The sequence below is a fragment of the Eschrichtius robustus genome, chromosome 7, assembly GCF_028021215.1.
Source record: "Eschrichtius robustus isolate mEscRob2 chromosome 7, mEscRob2.pri, whole genome shotgun sequence".
Lineage (NCBI taxonomy): Eukaryota > Metazoa > Chordata > Mammalia > Artiodactyla > Eschrichtiidae > Eschrichtius > Eschrichtius robustus.
The window spans coordinates 99,452,271-99,475,901 of NC_090830.1; the positions used below are offsets into that span (position 1 = coordinate 99,452,271).

A 23,631-nucleotide genomic window follows, 5' to 3' on the forward strand; every position below is an offset into this window, starting at 1 on the left:
TTTCTTCCATTTCTCTCATCCTTCCTGCTCAATACCCACAAATACCCTTGCCCTATAATTCCACCTCCTTTCCCTGCAATTCTCTATCAAGTGTATATTGTTTGTGTTTTTATTTATTGTATTTTGTTTTTGTCAGAAGAAAGCCTAGCTGAACATTCATGTCCTTTTGGCTTGAGGAAAACTCTGTAACACTGACACAAAAGCTGAAAACTATAAAGAAATAAAAATGACAGAAATTAATACTTAAATATCAAGTGACTGATATATGTCAAAAAAGACCACAAAGAAAAATTAATGTAGAAAGAACACTTCTTACATACTGTCAAGTATTTAATGGAAATAATAATACTGATTTTTTCTTCTTCTTTCTTTCTTTATTTTTTAACATCTTTATTGGAGTATAATTGCTTTACGATGGTGTGTTAGTTTCTGCTGTATAACAAAGTGAATCAGCTACGTATATGAATAATACTGATTGCTATTCTACAACGTTTTACACTTTACATTACACATCCACACAACTTATTCCCTACTAACTTCATAACAATCCTACAAAGAAGTTAGAAAGCAAGTTTTTCAGCATAGGCACTAAGGACAGGTAATTCTCTGCTGTGGGTCACTGCCCTGTTGAGTAGCACCCCTGGTCTCTACCAACCTCCACACTCACTCACACTGTAACAATCAGACATCTCCAGACATTGCCAAATGTCCCTGGGGGACAGAATCATCACCAGTTGAAAACCACTGCCAGAAAGAAATAGTATCTTCTTTTTTATAAGCTGGGTGAAACTCAGTGAAGTTGATTGACTTGCCCAAATACACTCCTCCTCTGAATGACCTAGAAACCTGACAGTTATAGGACACTGCCATGAATGCTTTGGGTAAAACACTAACTGCCATCAAATAAATCGACTGTGATTTTCTATGCCAACCATCTTCTATTACAGACATGTCTGAACTCACTTTCTTCTCAGCTAATTCAGTCATGATTTCTTCATGGCTTCTTTCTTCCTCCAAAAGGAAAACATGCCATTATAAATTTCAAGTTAGAAATACACATTATGAAAATTTACGTAAGTGCAAAACATATTTACACAGTGCATGCCTCGGTTTTTTTTCAAAGCAGTTTCTATCTTAGTTTGTGCAAGATTTATGAAGCAAGCTATTGCTCTTATTAATCTGGTGGCTAATATACCATCCAAACTTTATGATCTGCCTCTATCAGACACATATGAAACACTGAAAACATTCTCTTTTTATAGAAGCATCATAGCAGGAAACCTAGTCATATACTGGGAGGTAAAAGTAGAGCTGAAGACACTTTGATTATCTGACCAAAAATACTTCCAAGAGACTTAAGCTTTCATTGAAGCTTTGTGAGTTTGCTCAATGATCTGACAGTGTGTGGTCTTATTCAGTGCAATAAACAGCAATTCTTTCTTTCACGTTATCATCCTTTCCCCATGTCTGAAAAAATACTAGATTCTCATATTAATAATTCTAAACACAAACACGTCAAATGATTAATCAACCACTAAGCAGTGTTCTACCTCTTTTCAAACCATTTCTCAACAACAAAAAGGAAAAACGGAATTGTATCGTGCAATGCATTGCCATCTGTGTGCAGGCTGATAAGATGAAAAGAGAATATTTGAATGTCAGAGGAACATAGTTACAAACCATACCTTCCATGACATACACCAGCGACCCCACATCTCCTTCTTTGATGATGCAACTGTCTTTGCCGTACTCCACTGGGTACATACAGTCCACAATCTCTTGGATCTGCGACAGCTCCAAGTTCTTCATAAAGTCATTGTCAAGGATGGCTTCCTTTATAAGATCCTTGGACCTATGGTAAGAGAGGGAAGATTTACTGGCAGAGCTGACAAGCGCTTTCACAGTTCGTAGCAGAGCCAGATAGCATTCAGGCACACTACAAAGGCATTTTCTTGTTAGGAAGCCAATAATTTCCTGACAGACCTGAGAACAAAGTAATTCCATGGCAGCAGGAAAGACATTAAGAAATTTTCCTTTAAGTAAAATATAATTTCATGAATATGGGACCGACAAACAAGCAAAACCATACAATTCCATTTTGTTTTAGGATGTTTTTTAACCCAAAGATCACGGGCAAACCAATGGACAAACATTTTAAATTGAAGCTTGCAACTTAGTTAAAGAATGAATAGGAACAAAATACAACAAAATTTTATAGAAGAAACACTATTATTACTATGTTTATATATTATAAAAGAATATCAGGATGTACTGTACGATACACAGTTACAGTAAAACACAATTTGTTTACTTATTTTTTTGTGTGCCTCTTCCACTAGACTTTATGCTCTGTGAGGGCAGGGATCATTTTTAGCTTTTTCTCTACTATACGCCCAGTGTCTACTACAATGCCAGTTACAGTATAGGTGCTCAAGAAATATGTTGGATTTAAAAAAATAGTAAAGAATTGGAGACTTAATTAGCTGTTTGGAAAAACTGGTGTAAATGTGACAGTTCTTTGTCCATACCCCATGCTTCTTTAGAGAATATTTATTTCTTCAAGCAGCTTAAATTAAGGTAACTAGGCAGATAAAACTGTATTGAACAAGATGTTTTAAACACAGTATGGTTTACACATGGGATTAAACAGGTAGTTGGCAGGAAAAATATTTACAAATTCTAAATTGGGATTCAGTGGTTAACAGGGAAGTTTTGCAGAACTAGAAATACGGTGATCATTTGATTCTCTGGGATAAGAAGTTCCAAATAAATTCCTAAGGATACAAAACTCAAAGGAAAGAGAAACCGAGAAATATTTTGTCAGGAGTTGTACAATCAGAGTACTGTCAGAAAAGTCAGAAACTGGATAAGACAAAAGCAAAGTCCTTAACAACACAGAGAGTAAGCAACACATTTGGAATTTCATGTTAAAAGTCTTAATTTGAAAAGCATCTGACTACAAGCTTGTCCTTGTCCACATTTGCTTAACGAGTGGCTTTCAGGGAAGTGACCTGCAGTAGTGAATACTGACTACGGCATTAGCACTCCTCAATTCTTCCTGTTGTCTCTTCTAGACCTCAGTCTAACTGACCTAGCTTTCTCACATTATGTTTTGTAATGATTTGGTTTTAAGTAGTAAAAAGGTATACATAAAAAATTAAAACAATATAAAATTTATCAACGTGAAAAATATACCTAGAATGGACGGTTATGATGCAATTAAATTGCTTATGAAGAGTGTTAACAGCATGGAAAAAATCTTATACTATTTTTAAGTGAAAAAGCATGAAACAGAATTGTTTCTAGAACACAAAAGCATGTGTGTGTGAAATGTAAAGAAAACAGGCTTTCGAATTAGATATATCTGGGTCCCAATCCTAGTCCTGTCATGTATTAAAACCTTGAGCAGGTTGTTTTACTTTTCTGAATTTCCACTAACTTGGAAAAAATATCTGCATTACCATGCTCATAGCAGAATTATTTGCAGTAGCCAAGACATGAAAACAACCTAAGCATCCACTGATGGATGAATGGATAAAGTAGTTGTGGCATGTATATATATATATCTAGATATAAATATAGATACACAATGGAATATTATTCAGCCATAAAAAATGAGAAAATCCTACCATTTGTAACTACACAGATGAATCTTGAAGGCATTATGCTAAGTGAAATAAATCAGACAGAGAAAGACAAATACTGTATGATCTCACTCTATGTGGAATCTAATTTAAAAAAAAAAACTCATAGAAAAAAGAGATCAGACTTGTGGTTACCAGAGGCGGTGTGGCGGGGGGGGTGGAGGGGGAATCTGAGGAAGGTGGTCAAAAGGTACAAACTTCCAGTTATAAGATAAATAAGTACTAGTGACATAATGTACAAAATAATGACTATAGTTAACATTACTGTATGATACAAAGGAAAGTTGTTAAGAGAGTAGATCCTGAGAATTTTCATCACAAGGATAATTATTTGAATTTTCTTTTTCTTTTTATCTATATGAGATGATGGAAGTTAACTAAACTTACTGTGATAATCACTTCCCAATACAGGTAAATCAAACCATCATGCTGTACACTTCAAATTTATATGGTGATGAATATCAATTATCTCTCAATAAAACTGGAAAAAATATGTGAAGACTGGTAAAAATATAATGTTACTTTGAGTAAATGGTGGGTGAAAAGGTGGTGGTAGTAACTGCAGTTGCAGTAATAGGAAGAGTAGTAATGGAGTATACAGTCATGACTTGAAACAGTATCAGAAGGAAATAAAATGCTGGCAATGGTTGCCTTTGGTGACAGAATTATATTTTTTCTTTCTACTTTTCTCTATAAAATTTTCTAGAATGGGCATGCTTTTTTATATGGAAAAAACTCTTTAATTTCAAAGGCAGTTTATGAAAAGTAACTCTGCTATGAGGAAAAATAAAAATAATAATCTATTTCTCATTTAAATAATGACTTAGATACTTAATATTGGTTGACCGTTATTGGCCTATTCAATACTACTCTTTTCAATAGATTCCCTTTCACATGGCCTGTGTCTAAATACTAATGGCAGGAATTTTCACCTAATAAACAGAAGGTGAGGGATGGCCAGTGGTTAAGAACTTCAGAGTCTTCGGAATAGACTCTATTTAAAAAGTCCTGTTTGTGAGACTTTTACTTCAGTTTGATAGGACTATTTAACTGTATGTTTCTTTTAATTTTTTTTTTTTAATTCTGGCTTGCTAAAACTTTATTTTTCCTGAGGCAAAGAGTTGTTTCCCTTGAGTATTCAACACAAGATGCAAAACTTTGTCCCCATATATGATTTTCATAAAATCTCCTTTCTTAATTATCTTTACCATTCCTGACCTCGAGAATACCAGTAGCAACTTCGTAGTGACTCCTGAGATCTACTGTTCTACTAATGATCTACTTTTCCAAATAACAGGACTTATTTGGTCTTTAAGAAATTAATTTTAATCACATTGCATAATATTCTCTTTACTACATATTCCTTTATTTTCACTGAGTCAGAGAGTAAGGCCATCAATGGGTTCATATTTTTTAATATAATAAAAACTGGATATTATCAATCCCAGAATCCCAACTTGTTTAGCTACAGATGATATCTTATCCTTTGGGAAATAATAATAGTGTTCCATTAAAATCTAAGTCCTAGAAATGCTGCAACATTAAAAATAAAGCCCTCTTCCAAGAAGATAATTAGCTACATCCAAAGATAATTGAAGAAAGCCACTTTCTCTCTTCTCGTAAACGGTACAACTAACCTGTTTTATAAAGATATCAGAAAAGATGACATAACACAATCTTACACAATCCCTTAAAATTTTCCAACTTTTCCAAGTGCTTATCACAAACTGGAGGGGAGGGGGGAATTTCAGGATGCTCTTACTTCTCCAATTTCATTTTAAATGGAGGACATTCAATGCCAAGTCCCTGAAGAAACAAACTGGAGGCTTTCAAACATGCCTTTGTGTTACTTTAAAACAAACTGAGAAATATAGGACCTACGTCTAATCATATATCCCTTCACAGAGATATTGTCCAATGACATTTGCCTCTGAAACATCCCGAATAATCCCTCTCTGCCTTCACAGAGTAGTGTAACTCAAAAATGTTCTTGTCAGTGAGTAATATTTAAAGCCCTGCCTCTTCGTGTAATTTTCCTTTAAGTCATTTCCCATTGAAGGCTCAAAATCTTAGGGCAACTCTCATTAGTGTCCACTTGCTCCAACATTATAAACCATAATCAATCAGAGCCTCCACCTAACTCTTCTTGGAATCTTTTCCTTTCCCTAAAGAAATAGTCTAACACACTCACTGTAACTAAGACATGACGCTACATATGAGATCAGTTGAGTTGTGTTATCAGTATGAGAGCTGAGGAGAGCTGCTAGCGCAAGTTCCAGAAGGTGGCTATCTGCCCTAACCCAAGTATAGAGCTTAAGAACATTTTGCAAGAATTCAGCAGGCTGACCTGAAAGGCATAAGAAGCAAATACAAAGATCTTGATTTTTTATCCTTCCTGTCTGCTTCTGTGTACAAATAATCTATTTTAAAACAAAAACAAAAACAACTTTTTCTTCCACGCCCAAAATTTGTGACATTTTAATGCAAACAACCGTAAAAGTAACTTGGTTATTTCGAGTTGGCCCTACTGATTTGTCATCATCCAATTGTCAGTCTCTGAAATATTGGCTATATATAATGGTGTGCTGCTAAATGCACTCTCCAGGAAAAAAAGAAAAAAAAGCCCTGGTTTGTAGTGTTTGCCAATTTCCATGGTATAAATACTCCCACTATAGCCAATTTCAAACTACTAATGTAAAGTCAACCTGCTTGCAAAAAATTCCTGAAAATTTAACAAGCAGTTCTTATACGAGCCAGTACGTTGGCTCCAACACATCAGATATAGATTCTTTTTCTAACACCCTAAGAATTTACTGTGCCTTAGTTTATAAATGCTAAAACTAACATGATGATTCTTTCCTTCCTTAAAAATTTTATTAGGTGGTATAATATCCCCAGATAACTTTATGCCAGGATTAGCAACAGGTCTTCCAAAATTTCAATTTTAAGAAAATGAATTGGCGAGCCCACTTCCCCATTTACTTATTGCAGAGAAAGTTCCTGAATAGACTCAAAGACTAATTGTCTTTCTACACAATCTTAGATAAAAATGGGCAATTCTGAGGTGAGCATAGGGAAATATACAGCTACTTCTCTAACAAGAGAGATGACATTATTCACTATTAATAAACAGAGCCTCATTAGTTTTCTCGACATTAATAAAAGGCTATTCTACATTGTGGTTATCATGTAGTAGTTTGCAATATCTATGTAGCACTAGTGTTATTTCAAAGAGTGGGGAATGCTGTTTCAGACCGAAGTGTCAGGAAGGCTTCTCTGAGCTGAGGACTGCATGATAATAGGATCCAACCAAGCAAAGATCACGGAGAAGAGCATTCTGGGTAAAAGAAAAAACACATACAAAGGTCCGGAGGTTGGAAGGAACTTGATCTGTCCAATCGGTTCAGGAAGGAGACCTGTATGGCTGAGGCAAAGAGAGAGCTAGAAGGAAAGGGAAAGGAGAATGACATTGCAAAGGGAAGCAGGAATCAGGTCTCATACGGTCTTGAAGGCTGTGGTAAAGAGTTTTATTTCATTCTAAAACCTTAAGAATACAGTGAAGGGTTGAATATAAGAAGAGGTATGACTTACAGGTAATATACCTGACATAAGGAATAAATAATATAAATTTACTTTAAAATGTTACTGAGTTCATAGAGGCTTCTGTCATATTTCATCACTTAACACATACTAAAAGCATCACTTATTATCCTATTAATGAGTTCTTATAACTGAACCTCTCGGGAACCACTGTCTCACAACTCTTACATTTACCTGAACTTCAAATCACCGACTCTCATGCAACTTTTGCATGTTAGAAGAGAACGCGGTCTCATCTCCAATTTCCAGCTATCTCCAGTGGCATAAAAGCAATTCACTCTCCCTTCACAGCCTCTCTTTAGATTAGTTGCCCCCTGAACACATACCAAGCAATCGTAAATATGCTCAAAACAGCCATGGCCAGAAATGTGAGAATTAATATCTGATCTCTTCATTCAACAAAGACTGCTAGGCACTTTAAAAAATAGTCGAAATTATTACTAAGAATGGAAATCAGCTAAAGCAATTTAAAAATGGTTTACGAAATTTCTATAATCAACTTTTTGACTGAAAAAAACTCTCACTAAATCTTTCTAGCTCTCAAAGGTCAGTCTTAGGCTCAAATGTCAGGAGAAGCAGTAAATGCACTTTCAAGGTTCTTAATCTACAGTATAGTATCTTCAGTTGGCAGCTCAGAAATCCAAACCCCCATTGGTAATTCATGGCTCTTTTACACAGATACAGTAATTGCAGGGCCCCTTAAAAGCGTCTAATTCCAGGAGTCACTGTGGCAAGATAACTCCATCTACATACTGTGAAACATTCAATGAATCATCTAGAAATAAGAAAAACTCATGGAGTAGTCCTCTCACTGCCCCAACTGTTGAGATTCTGCCCAAACAGTAGGTCCTATTTCTAGCCTAACAGCTTTCCTGAGTGAACTCTGTAGGTACAGAGCTAAGAAATATCAACCAGCCCACATTTTTTAAAGATAAAATTTAATCCTGCAAAGCTATTGGCCAATTGAGATATTTCCTCAAAACTGAAAATCAGTTTTCAACAGGTTTCAGACGAAATTTTCACATCAACAAACTCTGCTATAGCTATCCCAATCTTATCACAAAAAGTCATGAAGAAATCAAGACTCCTTGCAGCATTCACACCTATAATCAGTATATGATACAAAACATGTGAATCACTGGGACAAAATATATGATAGCAACATAGTTCTTAGGTGGTCAATGATATTAATCTTTTGTGTATTACATGGGTCGCAAATAATTTCCAGTTGCCATTTCTCTTCTAACTTTTTTTCTGTAGTACTAAAATAGATGAGTATCTAAATGAAATTTAGATATTATAACTCTAAAGATAAACAATGATTTGGGTCAAGAAGAAGATGGCTAACCCATAAAGTATTTGTTTGCTGATGTATCACTTAAGCCTTCTTTTTAACTAATACTCTTATCTTATTCTCATTGACTAGGAATGATGCTAAGTAGCTCTTGAAATCACTCGTTAGATGTTAACAAATGAAGCAGACTTGTATTAATGAAAGAAAAAGAAGATATTGCTCTTTGTAGGTGTTCATCAACTTCCAAAAAAATCAATATTAAAGTCTTCCATTCAACTACTGCAGTCATTCAGTGCTCCAGAGAGGCATTTAACAGTTACTTCACACTAGTGAGCCTAACTCAAAATAGAGCAGTCTCCAAGAGCCCAGATCAAACTCCTGTCCTATAAGCTCCTCTCTTTCATATCACTGAAGAAGAACTGTGGGGTTTCATCGAAGAACTGTAAACAGCTTTCCATGAGAATAATGACCATAAGAATTCCAGGAGGATAAGACTACACACATTACATTCCAGAATGTAAGAACCATGTGGCTGGATCTGTTATGAATTAACTCTATTTTTGAAGTTAGAGATCTAAACTGCAAAACAAAAACAGAGCAATGATGGAGAAGAAAACATTTGGCGTATATTTATATGTCTAATTTCAATTCGACATTTCAAAGCAATTTCTTTTTTATCTTTCAAAGCACACAAGCAATTGAGATCTCTTAGCATTCATTTGTTCCCAACAAGGTCAACACGGTCACACTATGAACATCCATTAAGTTCCTCATCACCCAGGGTGACCCTGCCTGCAGGGCATAGATTGGGAGCCATGATGTTTTGTCTAGTCCTTTGAAACCCAATAGCTCACGTCATCAGCATGTGTTATGCACTGTCATTTCAATTATTGTAATGGCTTCATTTTAAAATTGATCATTAAAGACATCATTTAAAAAAAATTCTCTTATTCAGTTGCTTTTCAGATTTAATCTCTGAGATAAATTACCTTTCATTTTAAATTACCTTACATTTGTCTGAATTCAGCATGAGGAAAATAACATGTTTCTCTACCAACCCCCCAAGCCCTAAATGTGTGTACTTTCTCTTGGCTGAAAATTATGAGTTGGGTCATTCATCACTTCCTCTAGTGATGCTTCCAGAAAATGAGAGCCAAATTTAGCCTTGTTACAGTGACCTACAGGTCTTAGGAAGGCAGATCATCTACTTTGATGAACTTGGTTCAATTTCTTCTTCAAACAGCTTAGTTTGCATTAGGCTTTAATACATTAGAACACATTCAATACATTATACTTTGAGTCTGCCTGAAGGGAGATGGCATATATACTGAAAAATCTTTTAAATAACTAAAATTTAAAAACCAAACAATCATGCCCCTAGTTGAGAAAGCTCTGAAGTTTCAAGGCTTCTTAACCAAAGTGAAAAAATTAACCAATAATGACAACATGAGTTATCATCATAACAGTAGTACTAATACCACTACAACTAATATTTATTAAGGGGTTACTCCATGTTCTGCAATGAAAAGCTACCCCTCATGTAAGTCTCACAATGACTTGCTAAGTTTGCCATCATGGAACTGAGGCTCAGAGCAGTTATGTAGTCTACCCAATATTGCATTGCCAGTACGTGACAGGTAGATGCAAGATTTAAAGATCAACCCGTTTGACTTCCGAGCCACACTCTACTAGATCATTTGACTTATAAGAACACAATACTTAATTGTATTCATAATTTGAATAAATTATCCCAATTATAAAATCTAAAAGCAAATATCCTTCTCACTTATCTCTAATTCTGCAAAAGTAAAAATGCTGTGCTTGGATAGTATGACCTTTTATCTGCAGAGAGCATTTCATGCTTTCAAAACAATTCCACATCTAACATTTCATTCTATTATTGCCAAAAACCTGTGCAGTAGGTAGAACAGAGGTTACTATTATTCCTATTTGACAGATAAGGAAACAGACACACAACAGGCTAGATGCTGCCAAGTTCAAGTAAGAGATTAAAGCAGAACTCAGGTCTACTGCCTACGAGCATGAAATAAACACTGTTCTGACCTTCCTTCATTACACGCACTTTCATATTTTCTCTGTGTCTCTTGATGCCTTTTTTTCTCTTTGTTTCTCTGTCACTTTAGCTCTGTCTCTCTGTCTTTCACATACCTTTAGCCATTTTAATGTTTAAACTCTCTTGGACAAAGACTCAACAAATCCACTGCACCAGTATCAGCAGGGAACTCCAGCCATTTGACAATAATTCTATGGTTTTAAAAATTCTGTGATGGTTCATTCAGAGCGATTCCCTTTCTGATCTAATTCATTCTTCACATTACAGAAGCTTAAGCATGTCTTGTAGCTTTTACAGAGAGATACCCTCTCACATAGAAACACCTCTTGAATTCAGCAATGTAATTCAACTTGTTTTGATTCCAGTGTGTTCACACATTTGTTCTCTCCTCTCTATCTTGAGCACACACCCTTTCTCTCTCCCTCTCCTTTCCTTCCTACAGACCCTGCCTCAGATGGACTTGATATACATATGGAGGGGAAAAAAGTACACAAAAATTTACTGTTACTTTGGGTGAATATCTGTATTTGAATTCAAAATAAAAAGGAAGCTCTCATTATGCTTATAGGATAAAAAATATAATATTCCAAGAAAAACTGCAAAGTCACCATTTTGTAACTAATGTAATTAATGATCTGTAACTATATATATTTGAGAAGTCTGAATATAAGAATCTAAACATCAAATGCTTTCTATATATGTATTGATATTTTTACAATAGATATCTAAAATATAGAATTTATAAACTTAACAAAACATTAGCATAATGGATTATACATTATGATCTAATGAGTTAGCTATCTCAAATTTTTACTGAAGAAGACAGAGGGGGTAGGATAAAAGGGAGGAAGGGAAGAAGGAAGACAAATAAATGTTATTTTATAATTTGAATCCATTATCTATCATCTTGTACCATGCTGCCCTTTAATGATCTGTCCCTTTCAGTGGCAAATAGTTAATATTTATTGTATTTCCAACATGACAATTCTAGGTTCAGATTTAACCACTGCACATAAATACAAGCAAAAGTGATTGATGGGTTTAAAATACAACAATAATTATCCACAAAGTGATTTTTTTTTCAGTGTTCATAAAGTCTTTTATTTTATGCACATATTTTTACAAAATAGGGTAATACTATATAACATGGCTTTTCTCTAAATAGCTTCTAACAAACACTTTTCAAAACCAATAGAAATTTCTCATTATTTGTAAGGAACGTTCCTTTGTGTGAGATGTGCGCTAATCAAACTCCTACTGTTGGAAATTTAGTTTGTTCCCAGTTTTAATGAGCATGCACTTTGATCCTATGATCCTACTTTGAGGAATACATCCCACAAAGGTAAAGCACTGGTTTCTAAAAGTATATCTACAGAGACATTTATTGTAATATTATTGACAATAGAATAATCGCTAGAAACAACCTGGATGTTCACCAATAGGGGAGTGATTGAACAATTTATAGCACATTTGTACTATGAAATTTTGGACTGCTATTAAGAATGAGAATGGATCAATATTATTTGTAAAAATGACCATGGTATAATGTTAAGTGAAAAGTAGATCACAGGCTAATTGTATAACGTAATTTTATTTTTTCATTTTTGAATTTTATTTATTTTTTTATACAGCAGGTTCTTATTAGTCATCAATTTTATACACATCAGTGTATACATGTCAATCCCAATTGCCCAATTCATCACACCACCACCACCACCACCCCCACCACTTTCCCCCCTTGGTGTCCATACGTTTGTTCTCTACATCTGTGTCTCCACTTCTGCCCTGCAAACCGGTTCATCTATTCCATTTTTCTAGGTTCCACATACATGCGTTAATATATGATATTTGTTTTTCTCTTTCTGACTTACTTCACTCTGTATGACAGTTTCTAGATCCATCCACGTCTCAACAAATGACCCAATTTCGTTCCTTTTTATGGCTGAGTAATATTCCATTGTATATATGTACCACCTCTTCTTTATCCATTCGTCTGTCGATGGGCATTTAGGTTGCTTCCATGACCTGGCTATTGTAAAAAGTGCTGCAATGAACATTGGGGTGCATGTGTCTTTTTGAATTATGGTTTTCTCTGGGTATATGCCCAGTAGTGGGATTGCTAGATCATATGGTAATTCTATTTTTAGTTTTTTAAGAAACCTCCATACTGTTCTCCATAGTGGCTGTATCAATTTACATTCCCACCAACAGTGTGAGAGGGTTCCCTTTTCTCCACACCCTCTCCAGCATTTGTTGTTTGTAGATTTTCTGATGATGTCCATTCTAACTGGTGTGAGGTGATACCTCATTGTAGTTTTGATTTGCTTTTCTCTAATAATTAGTGATGTTGAGCAGCTTTTCATGTGCTTCTTGGCCATCTGTATGTCCTCTTTGGAGAAGTGTCTATTTAGGTCTTCTGCCCATTTTTGCATTGGGTTGTTTGTTTTTTTTAATATTGAGCTGCATGAGCTGTTTATATATTTTGGAGATTAATCCTTTGTCCATTGAATTGTTTGTAAATATTTTCTCCCATTCTGAGGGTTGTCTTTTCATCTTGCTTACGGTTTCTTTTGCTGTGCAAAAGCTTTTAAATTTCATTAGGTCCCATTTGTTTATTTTTGGTTTTATTTCCATTACTCTAGGAGGTGGATCAAAAAAGATCTTGCTGTGATTTATGTCAAAGAGTGTTCTTCCTATGTTTTCCTCTAAGAGTTTTATAATGTTTGGTCTTACATTTAGGTCTCTAATCCATTTTGAGTTTATTTTTGTGTATGGTGTGAGGGAGTGTTCTAATTTTATTTTATTTTTGTTCTTTTTTTTTTTGATTTTTATTCTAATTTCATTCTTTTACATGTAGCTGTCCAGTTTTCCCAGCACCACTTACTAAAGAGACTGTCTTTTTTCCATTGTATATCCTTGCCTCCTTTGTCATAAATTAGTTGACCACAGGTGCATGGGGTTATCTCTGGGCTTTCTATCCTGTTCCATTGATCTGTATTTCTGTTTTTGTGCCAGTACCATGTTGTCTTGATTACTGTAGCTTTGTAGTATAGTCTGAAGTCCGGGAGTCTGATTCCTCCAGCTCCGTTATTTTCCCTCAAGACTGCTTTGGCTATTTGGGGTCTTTTGTGTCTCTATATAAATTTTAAGATTTTTTGTTCCAGTTCCTTAAATAATGCCATTGGTAACTTGATAGGGATTGCACTGAATCGGTAGATTGCTTTGGGTAGTATAATCATTTTCACAATATTGAATCTTCCAATCCAACAACATGGTATATCTCTCCATCTGTTGGTATCACCTTTAATTCCTTTCATCAATGTCTTATAGTTTTCTGCATACAGGTCTTTTGTCTCCCTAGGTAGGTTTATTCCTAGGTATTTTATTCTTTTTGTTGCAGCGGTAAATGGGAGTGTTTCCTTAATTTCTCTTTCAGAGTTTTCATCATTAGTGTATAGAAATGCAAGGGATTTCTGTGCATTAGTTGTGTATCCTGCAACTTTACCAAATACACTGATTAGCTCTAGTAGTTTTCCGGTGGCATCTTTAGGATTCTCTATGTATAGTATCATGTCATCTGCAAATAGTCACAGTTTTACTTTTTCTTTTCCAATTTGTATTCCTTTTATTTCTTTTTCTTCTGTGATTGCCGTGGCTAGGACTTCCAAAACTATGTTGATTAATAGTTGTGAGACTGGACATCCTTGTCTTGTTCCTGATCTTACAAGAAATGCTTTCAGGTTTTCACCATTGAGAATGATGTTTGCTGTGGGTTAGTCATATATGGCCTTTATTATGTTGAGGTAGCTTCCCTCTATGCCCACTTTCTGCAGAGTTTTTGTCATAAATGGGTGTTGAATACTGTCAAAAGCTTTTTCTGCATCTATTGAGATGATCATATGGTTTTTCTACTTCAGTTGGTTAATATGGTGTATCACATTGATTGATTTGCATATATTGAAGAATCCTTGCATCCCTGGGATAAATCCCACTTGATCACGGTGTGTGATCCTTTTAATGTGTTGTTGGATTCTGTTTGCTAGTATTTCATTGAGGATTTTTGCGTCTATATTCATCAGTGATATTGGTCTGTAATTTTCTTTTTTTGTAGTATCTTTGTCTGGTTTTGGTATCAGGGTGATGGCGGCCTCATAGAATGAGTTTGGGAGTGTTCCTTCCTCTGCAATTTTTTGGAACAGTTTGAGAAGGATGGGTGTTAGCTCATCTCTAAATGTTTGATAGAATTCACCTGTGAAGCCATCTGGTCCTGGACTTTTGTTTGTTGGAAGATTTTTAATCACAGTTTCAATTTCATTACTTGTGATTGGTCTGTTCATATTTTCTATTTCTTCCTGGTTCAGTGTTGAAAGGTTACACCTTTCTAAGAATTTGTCCATTTCTTCCAGGTTGTCCATTTTATTGGCATAGAGTTGCTTGTAGTAGTCTCTTAGGATGCTTTGTATTTCTGCAGTGTCTGCTGTAACTTCTCCTTTTTCATTTCCAATTTTATTGATTTGAGTCCTCTCCCTCTTTTTCTTGATGAGGTTGGCTAATGGTTTATCAATTTTGTTTATCTTCTCAAAGAACCAGTTGTTACTTTTATTGATCTTTGCTATTGTTTTCTTTGTTTCTATTTCATTTATTTCTGCTCTGATCTTTATGATTTCTGCCAACTTTGAAATTTGTTTGTTCTTCTTTCTCTAGTTCCTTTAGGTGTAAGTTTAGACTTTTTTTGAGATTTTTCTTGTTTCTTGAGGTAGGCTTCTATAGCTATAAACCTCCCTCTTAGAACGGCTTTTGCTGCATCCCAGAGGTTTTGGATTGTCCTATTTTCATTGTCATTTGTCTCTAGGTATTTTTTGATTTCCTCTTTGATTTCTTCAGTGATCTATTGGTTGTTTAGTAACGTATTGTTTAGCCTCCTTGTGTTTGTGTTTATTACGTTTTTTTCCCTGTAATTGATTTCTAATCTCAGAGCGTTGTGGTCACAAAAGATGCTTGATATGATTTCCATTTTCTTAAATTTACTGAGGCTTGATTTGTGACCCAAGATGTGATCTATCCTGGAGAATGTTCTGTGCACACTTGAGAAGAAAGTGTAATCTGCTGGTTTTGGATGGGATGTCCTGTAAATATCAACTAAATCTATCTGGTCTATTGTGTCATTTAAAGCTTCTGTTTCCTTATTTATTTTCATTTTGGATGATCCGTCCATTGGTGTAAGTAAGGCATTAAAGTCCCCCACTATTATTGTGTTACTGTCGATTTCGTCTTTTATAGCTGTTAGCAGTTGCCTTATGTATTGAGGTGCTCCTTTGTTGGGTGCATATATATTTATAATTGTTATATCTTCTTCTTGGATTGATCCCTTGGTCATTATGTAGTGTACTTCCTTGTCTCTTGTAACATTCTTTATTTTAAAGTGTATTTTATCTGATATGAGTATTTCTACTCCAGCTTTCTTTTGATTTCCATTCGCATGGAATATCTTTTTCCATCCCCTCACTTTCAGTGTGTATGTGTCCCTAGGTCTGAAGTGGGTCTCTTGCAGACAGCATATATATGGGTCTTGTTTTTGTATCCATTCAGCCAGTCTATGTCTTTTGGTTGGAGCATTTAATCCATTCACGTTTAAGGTAATTATTGATAGGTATGTTCCTATGACCATTTTCTTAATTGTTTTGGGTTTGTTTTTCTAGGTCCTTTTCTTCTCTTGTGTTTCCCACTTAGAGAAGTTCCTTTAGCATTTGTTGTACAGCTAGTTTGGTGGTGCTGAATTCTCTTAGCTTTTGCTTGTCTGTAAAGCTTTTGATTTCTCTGTCAAAGCTGAATGAGATCCTTGCCGGGTAGAGTAATCTTGGTTGTAGGTTCTCCCCTTTCATCACTTTAAGTATATCATGCCACTCCCTTCTGACTTGTAGAGTTTCTGCTGAGAAATCAGCTCTTAACCTTATGGGAGTTCCCTTGTATGTTATTTGTCATTTTTCCCTTGCTGTTTTCAATACTTTTTCTTTGTCTTTAATTTTTGCCAATTTGATTACTATGTGTTTCGGCATGTTTCTCCTCTGGTTTATCCTATATGGGACTCACTGTGCTTCCTGGACTTGGGTGGCTATCTCCTTTCCCATGTTAGGGAAGTCTTCAACTATAATCTCTTCACATATTTTCTCGGGTCCTTTCTCTCTCTCTTCTCCTTCTGGGACCCCTATAATGCAAATGTTGTTGTGTTTAATGTTGACCCAGAGGTCTCTTAGACTGTCTTCATTTCTTTTCATTCTTTTTTTCTTTATTCTGTTCCGCAGCAGTGAATTCCACCATTCTGTCTTCCAGGTCACTTATCCGTTCTTCTGCCTCAGTTATTCTGCTATTGATTCCTTCTAGTGTAATTTTCATTTCAGTTTTGTATTTCAGTTCAGTATTGTATTGTTCATCTCTGTTTGTTTGTTCTTTAATTCTTCTAGGTCTTTGTTAAACATTTCTTGCATCTTCTCGATCTTTGCCTCCATTCTTTTTCCGAGGTCCTGGATCATCTTCACTATCATTATTCTGAATCCTTTTTCTGGCAGGTTGCCTATCTCCACTTCATTTAGTTGTTTTTCTGGGGTTTTATCTTGTTCCTTCATCTGGTACATAGCCTTCTGCCTTTTCATCTTGTCTATCTTTCTGTGAATGTGGTTTTTGTTCCACAGCCTGCAGGATTGTAGTTCTTCTTGCCTCTGCTGTCTCTCCTCTGGTGGATGAGGCTATCTAAAAGGCTTGTGGGGGAGAGGAGAGAATATGGCGGAAGAGTAAGACGCGGAGATGACCTTCCTTCCCACAGATACAGTACAAATACATCTACACGTGGAACTGCTCCTACAGAACACCCACTGAACGCTGGCAGAAAACGTCCGACCTCCCAAAAGGCAAGAAACTCCCCCCGTACTTGGGTAGGGAAAAAGAAAAAAGAAATAGCAGAGACAAAAGAATAGGGACGGCACCTGCACCAGTGGGAGGGAGCTGTGAAGGAGGAAAGATTTCCACGCACTAGGAAGCCCCTTCGCGGGCAGAGACTGCGGGTGGTAGAGGGGGGAAGCTTCGGAGCCACGGAGGAGAGCGCAGCCACAGGGGTGCGGAGGGCAAAGCGGAGAGATTCCCGCACGGAGGATCAGTGCCGACCAGCACTCACCAGCACGAGAGGCTTGTCTGCTCACCCGCCGGGGCGGGCGGGGCTGGGAGCTGAGGCTCGGGCTTCGGTTGGATCGCAGGGAGAGGACTGGGGCTGGCGGCGTGAACACAGCCTGAAGGGGTTAGTGCACCACAGCTAGCCGGGAGGGAGTCCGGGAAAAAGTCTGCAGCTGCCGAAGAGGCAAGAGACTTTTTCTTCCCTCTTTGTTTCCTGGTGCGCGAGGAGAGGGGATTCAGAGCGCCGCCTAAACCAACTTCAGAGACGGGCGTGAGCCGCGGCTATCAGCGCGGATCCCACAGCAACCGGGGCGCAGAGGAAAAAACGGAGAGATTCCCGCACGGAGGCTCGGCGCCGAGCAGCACTCACCAGCCCGAGAGGCTTGTCTGCTCCCCCGACGGGGCGGGCGGGGCTGGGAGCTGAGGCTCAGCTTCGGTCGGATCGCAGGGAGAGGACTGGGGTTGGCGGCGTGAACACAGCCTGAAGGGGTTAGCGCACCACAGCTGGCTGGGAGGGAGTCCGGGAAAAAGTCTGCAGCTGCCGAAGAGGCAAGAGACTTTTTCTTGCCTCTTTGTTTCGCGGCGCGCAAGGAGAGGGGATACAGAGCGCCGCCTAAACGAACTCCAGAGACTGGCGCGAGCCGCGGCTATCAGCGCGGACCCCAGAGACGGGCGTGAGAGGCTGGGGCTGCTGCTGCCACCTCCAAAAATCCTGTGTGCGAGCACAGGTCACTCTCCACACCGCCCCTCCCGGGAGCCTGTGCAGCCCGCCACTGCCAGGGTCCCGTGATCCAGGGACAACTTCCCTGGGAGAACGCACTGGTGCAACGTCACGCTGGCCTCTGCCGCCGCAGGCTCGCCCCGCCTCCTCTGTACCCCTCCCTCCCCGTGGCCGGGGTGAGCCAGAGCCCCCGAAGCAGCTGCTCCTTTAACCCCGTCCTGTCTGGGCGGGGAACAGACGCCCTCAGGCGACCTACACGCAGAGGCGGGTCCAAATCCAAAGCTGATCCCCAGGAGCTGTGCGAACAGAGAAGAGAAGGGGAAATCTCTCCCAGCAGCCTCAGAAGCAGCGGATTAAAACTCCACAAACAACTTGATGTGCCTACATCTGTTGAATACCTGAATAGACAACGAATCATCCCAAATTCAGGAGGTGGAGTTTGGGAGCAGGATATATGAATTTTTCCCCTTTTCCTTTTTTTGTGAGTGTATATGTATATGCTTCTGGGTGAGATTTTGTCTGTATCGCTTTGCTTTATAATAGCTTTATTTTACTTCACTATATTATAGCCTTTTTCTTTCTTTCTTTCTATTTTTTCTCCCTTTTACTCTGAGCCGTGTGGACGAAAGGCTCTTGGTGCTCCAGCCAGGCATCAGGGCCGTACCTCTGAGGTGGGAGAGCCAACTTCAGGACACTGGTCCACTAGAGACCTCCCAGCTCCACGTAATACCAAACGGCAAAAATTTCTCAGAGATCTCCATCTCAACATCAAGACCCAGCATCACTCAATGACCAGCAAGCTACAGTGCTGAACACCCTATTGCAAACAACTAGCAAGACAGGAACACAGCCCCATCCATTAGCAGAGAGGCTGCCTAAAATCATAATAAGGCCACAGACACCCCAAAGTACACCACCAGACGTGGACGTGCCCACCAGAAAGACAAGATCCAGCCTCATCCACCAGAACTCAGGCACTAGTTCCCTCCACCAGGAAGCCTACACAACCCACTGAACCAACCTTAGCCACTGGGGACAGATACCAAAAACAACGGGAACTACGAACCTGCAGCCTGTGAAAAGGAGACCCCAAACACAGTAAGATAAGCAAAATGAGATGACAGAAAAACACACAGCAGATGAAGGAGCAGGGTCAAAACACACCAGACGTAACAAATGAAGAGGAAATAGGTAGTCTACCTGAAAAAGAATTCAGAATAATGATAGTAAGGATGATCCAAAATCTTGGAAATAGAATAGACAAAATGCAAGAAACATTTAACAAGGACGTAGAAGAACTAAAGAGGAACCAAGCAATGATGAAAAACACAATAAATGAAATTAAAAATACTCTAGATGGGATCAATAGCAGAATAACTGAGGCAGAAGAAAGGATAAGTGACCTGGAAGATAAAATGGTGGAAATAACTACTGCAGAGCAGGATAAAGAAAAAAGAATGAAAAGAACTGAGGACAGTCTCAGAGACCTCTGGGACAACATTAAACGCACCAACATTCGAATTATAGGGGTCCCAGAAGAAGAAGAGAAAAAGAAAGGGACTGAGAAAATATTTGAAGAGATTATAGCTGAAAACTTCCCTAATATGGGAAAGGAAATAGTTAATCAAGTCCTGGAAGCACAGAGAGTCCCATACAGGATAAACCCAAGGAGAAACACGCCAAGACACATATTAATCAAACTGTCAAAAATTAAATATAAGGAAAACATATTAAAGGCAGCAAGGGAAAAACAACAAATAACACACAAGGGAATCCCCATAAGGTTAACATCTGATCTTTCAGCAGAAACTCTGCAAGCCAGAAGGGAGTGGCAGGATATACTTAAAGTGATGAAGGAGAAAATCCTACAACCAAGATTACTCTACCCAGCAAGGATCTCATTCAGATGTGATGGAGAAATTAAAAACTTAACAGACAAGCAAAAGCTGAGAGAGTTCAGCACCACCAAACCAGCTTTACAACAAATGCTAAAGGAACTTCTCTAGGCAAGAAGCACAAGAGAAGGAAAACACCTACAATAACAAACCCAAAACATTTCAGAAAATGGGAATAGGAACATACATATCGATAATTACCTTGAATGTAAATGGATTAAATGCTCCCACCAAAAGACACAGGCTGGCTGAATGGATACAAAAACAAGACCCATATATATGCTGTCTACAAGAGACCCACTTCAGACCTAGAGACACATACAGACTGAAAGCGAGGGGATGGAAAAAGATATTCCATGCAAATGGAAATCAAAAGAAAGCTGGAGTAGCAATTCTCATATCAGACAAAATAGACTTTAAAATAAAGATTATTACAAGAGACAAAGAAGGACACTGTATAATGATCAAGGGATCGATCCAAGAGGAAGGTATAACAATTGTAAATATTTATGCACCCAACATAGGAGCACCTCAATACATAAGGCAAATACTAACAGCCATAAAAGGGGAAATCGACAGCAACACAATCATAGTAGGGGACTTTAACACCCCACTTTCACCAATGGACAGATCATCCAAAATGAAAATAAATAAGGAAACACAAGCTTTAAATGATACATTAAACAAGATGGACTTAATTGACATTTATAGGACATTCCACCTAAAAACAACAGAATACACATTTTTCTCAAGTGCTCATGGAACATTCTCCAGGATAGATCATATCTTGGGTCACAAATCAAGCCTTGGTAAATTTAAGAAAATTGAAATCGTATCAAGTATCTTTTCCGACCACAACGCTATGAGACTAGATATCAATTACAGGAAAAGAGCTGTAAAAAATACAAACACATGGAGGCTACACAATACACTGCTTAATAACGAAGTGATCACTGAAGAAATCAAAGGGGAAATCAAAAAATACCTAGAAACAAATGACAATGGAGATACGACGACCCAAAACCTATGGGCCGCAGCAAAAGCAGTGCTAAGAGGGAAGTTTACGGCAATACAAGCCTACCTCAAAAAACAGGAAACATCTCGAATAAACAACCTAACCTTGCACCTAAAGCAATTAGAGAAAGAAGAACAAAAAAACCCCAAAGCCAGCAGAAGGAAAGAAATCATAAAGATTAGGTCAGAAATAAATGAAAAAGAAATGAAGGAAACAATAGCAAAAATGAATGAAACTAAAAGCTGGTTCTTTGAGAAGATAAACAAAATTGATAAACCATTAGCTAGACTCATCAAGAGAAAAAGGGAGAAGACTCAAATCAATAGAATTAGAAATGAAAAAGGAGAAGTAACCACTGACACTGCGGAAATACAAAAGATCATGAGAGATTACTACAAGCAACTCTATGCCAATAAAATGGACAACCTGGAAGAAATGGACAGATTCTTAGAAATGCACAAACTGCCAAGACTGAACCAGGAAGAAATAGAAAATATGAACAGACCAATCACAAGCACTGAAATTGAAACTGTGATTAAAAACCTTCCAACAAACAAAAGCCCAGGACCAGATGGCTTCACAGGGGAATTCTATCAAACATTTAGAGAAGAGATAACACCTATCCTTCTCAAACTCTTCCAAAATATTGCAGAGGGAGGAACACTCCCAAACTCATTCTACGAGGCCACCATCACCCTGATACCAAAACCAGACAAAGATGTCACAAAGAAAGAAAACTACAGGCCAATATCACTGATGAACATAGATGCAGAAATCCTCAACAAAATACTAGCCAACAGAATCCAACAGCTCATTAAAAGGATCATACACCATGATCAAGTGGGGTTTATCCCAGGAATGCAAGGATTCTTCAACATATGCAAATCAATCAATGTGATACACCATATTAACAAATTGAAGGAGAAAAACCATATGATCATCTCAATAGATGCAGAGAAAGCTTTCGACAAAATTCAACACCCATTTATGATAAAAGCCCTGCAGAAAGTAGGCATAGAGGGAACTTTCCTCAACATAATAAAGGCCATATATGACAAACCCACAGCCAACATTGTCCTCAATGGTGAAAAACTGAAACCATTTCCACTAAGATTAGGAACAAGACAAGGTTGCCCACTCTCACCACTATCATTCAACATAGTTTTGGAAGTGTTAGCCACAGCAATCAGAGAAGACAAAGAAATAAAAGGAATCCAAATCGGAAAAGAAGAAGTAAAGCTGTCACTATTTGCAGATGACATGATACTATAGATAGAGAATCCTAAAGATGCTACCAGAAAACTCCTAGAGCTAATCAATGAATTTGGTAAAGTAGCAGGATACAAAATTAATGCACAGAAATCTCTTGCATTTCTATACACTAATGACGAAAAATCTGAAAGTGAAATTAAGAAAACACTCCCATTTACCATTGCAACAAAAAGAATAAAATATCTAGGAATAAACCTACCTAAGGAGACAAAAGACCTGTATGCAGACAATTATAGGACACTGATGAAAGAAATTAAAGATGATACAAATAGATGGAGAGATATACCATGTTCCTGGATTGGAAGAATCAACATTGTGAAAATGACTCTACTACCCAAAGCAATCTACAGATTCAATGCAATCCCTATCAAACTACCACTGGCACTTTTCACAGAACTAGAACAAAAAATTTCACAATTTGTATGGAAACACAAAAGACCCCGAATAGCCAAAGCAATCTTGAGAACGAAAAATGGAGCTGGGGGAATCAGGCTCCCTGACTTCAGACTATATTACAAAGCTTCAGTAATCAAGACAGTTTGGTACTGGCACAAAAACAGAAATATAGATCAATGGAACAGGATAGAAAGCCCAGAGATAAACCCACACACATATGGTCACCTTATCTTTGATAAAGGAGGCAAGCATATACAGTGGAGAAAAGACAGCCTCTTCAATAAGTGGTGCTGGGAAAACTGGACAGGTACACGTAAAAGTATGAAATTAGAACACTCCCTGACACCATGCACAAAAATAAACTCAAAATGGATTAAAGACCTAAGTGTAAGGGCAGACACTATCAAACTCTTAGAGGAAAACATAGGCAGAACACTCTATGACATACATCACAGCAAGATTCTTTTTGACCCAGCTCCCAGAGAAATGGAAATAAGAACACAAATAAACAAATGGGACCTAATGAAACTTCAAAGCTTTTGCACAGCAAAGGAAA

The 23,631-nt window shown here is 37.6% G+C and overlaps 1 protein-coding gene across 2 annotated transcripts in view; it reads right to left on the reverse strand.

Moving 5' to 3' along the window:
* PRKG1 (protein kinase cGMP-dependent 1) overlaps positions 1 to 23,631 on the reverse strand; it is a 1,243,975-nt gene that overhangs the window by 1,071,385 nt on the left and 148,959 nt on the right. For both annotated transcript variants that reach the window (XM_068548120.1, XM_068548119.1), the window contains exon 2: positions 1,686 to 1,852. In XM_068548120.1, the coding sequence (XP_068404221.1) occupies positions 1,686 to 1,852 (167 nt within the window). The remainder of the gene's footprint in view (positions 1 to 1,685; positions 1,853 to 23,631) is intronic.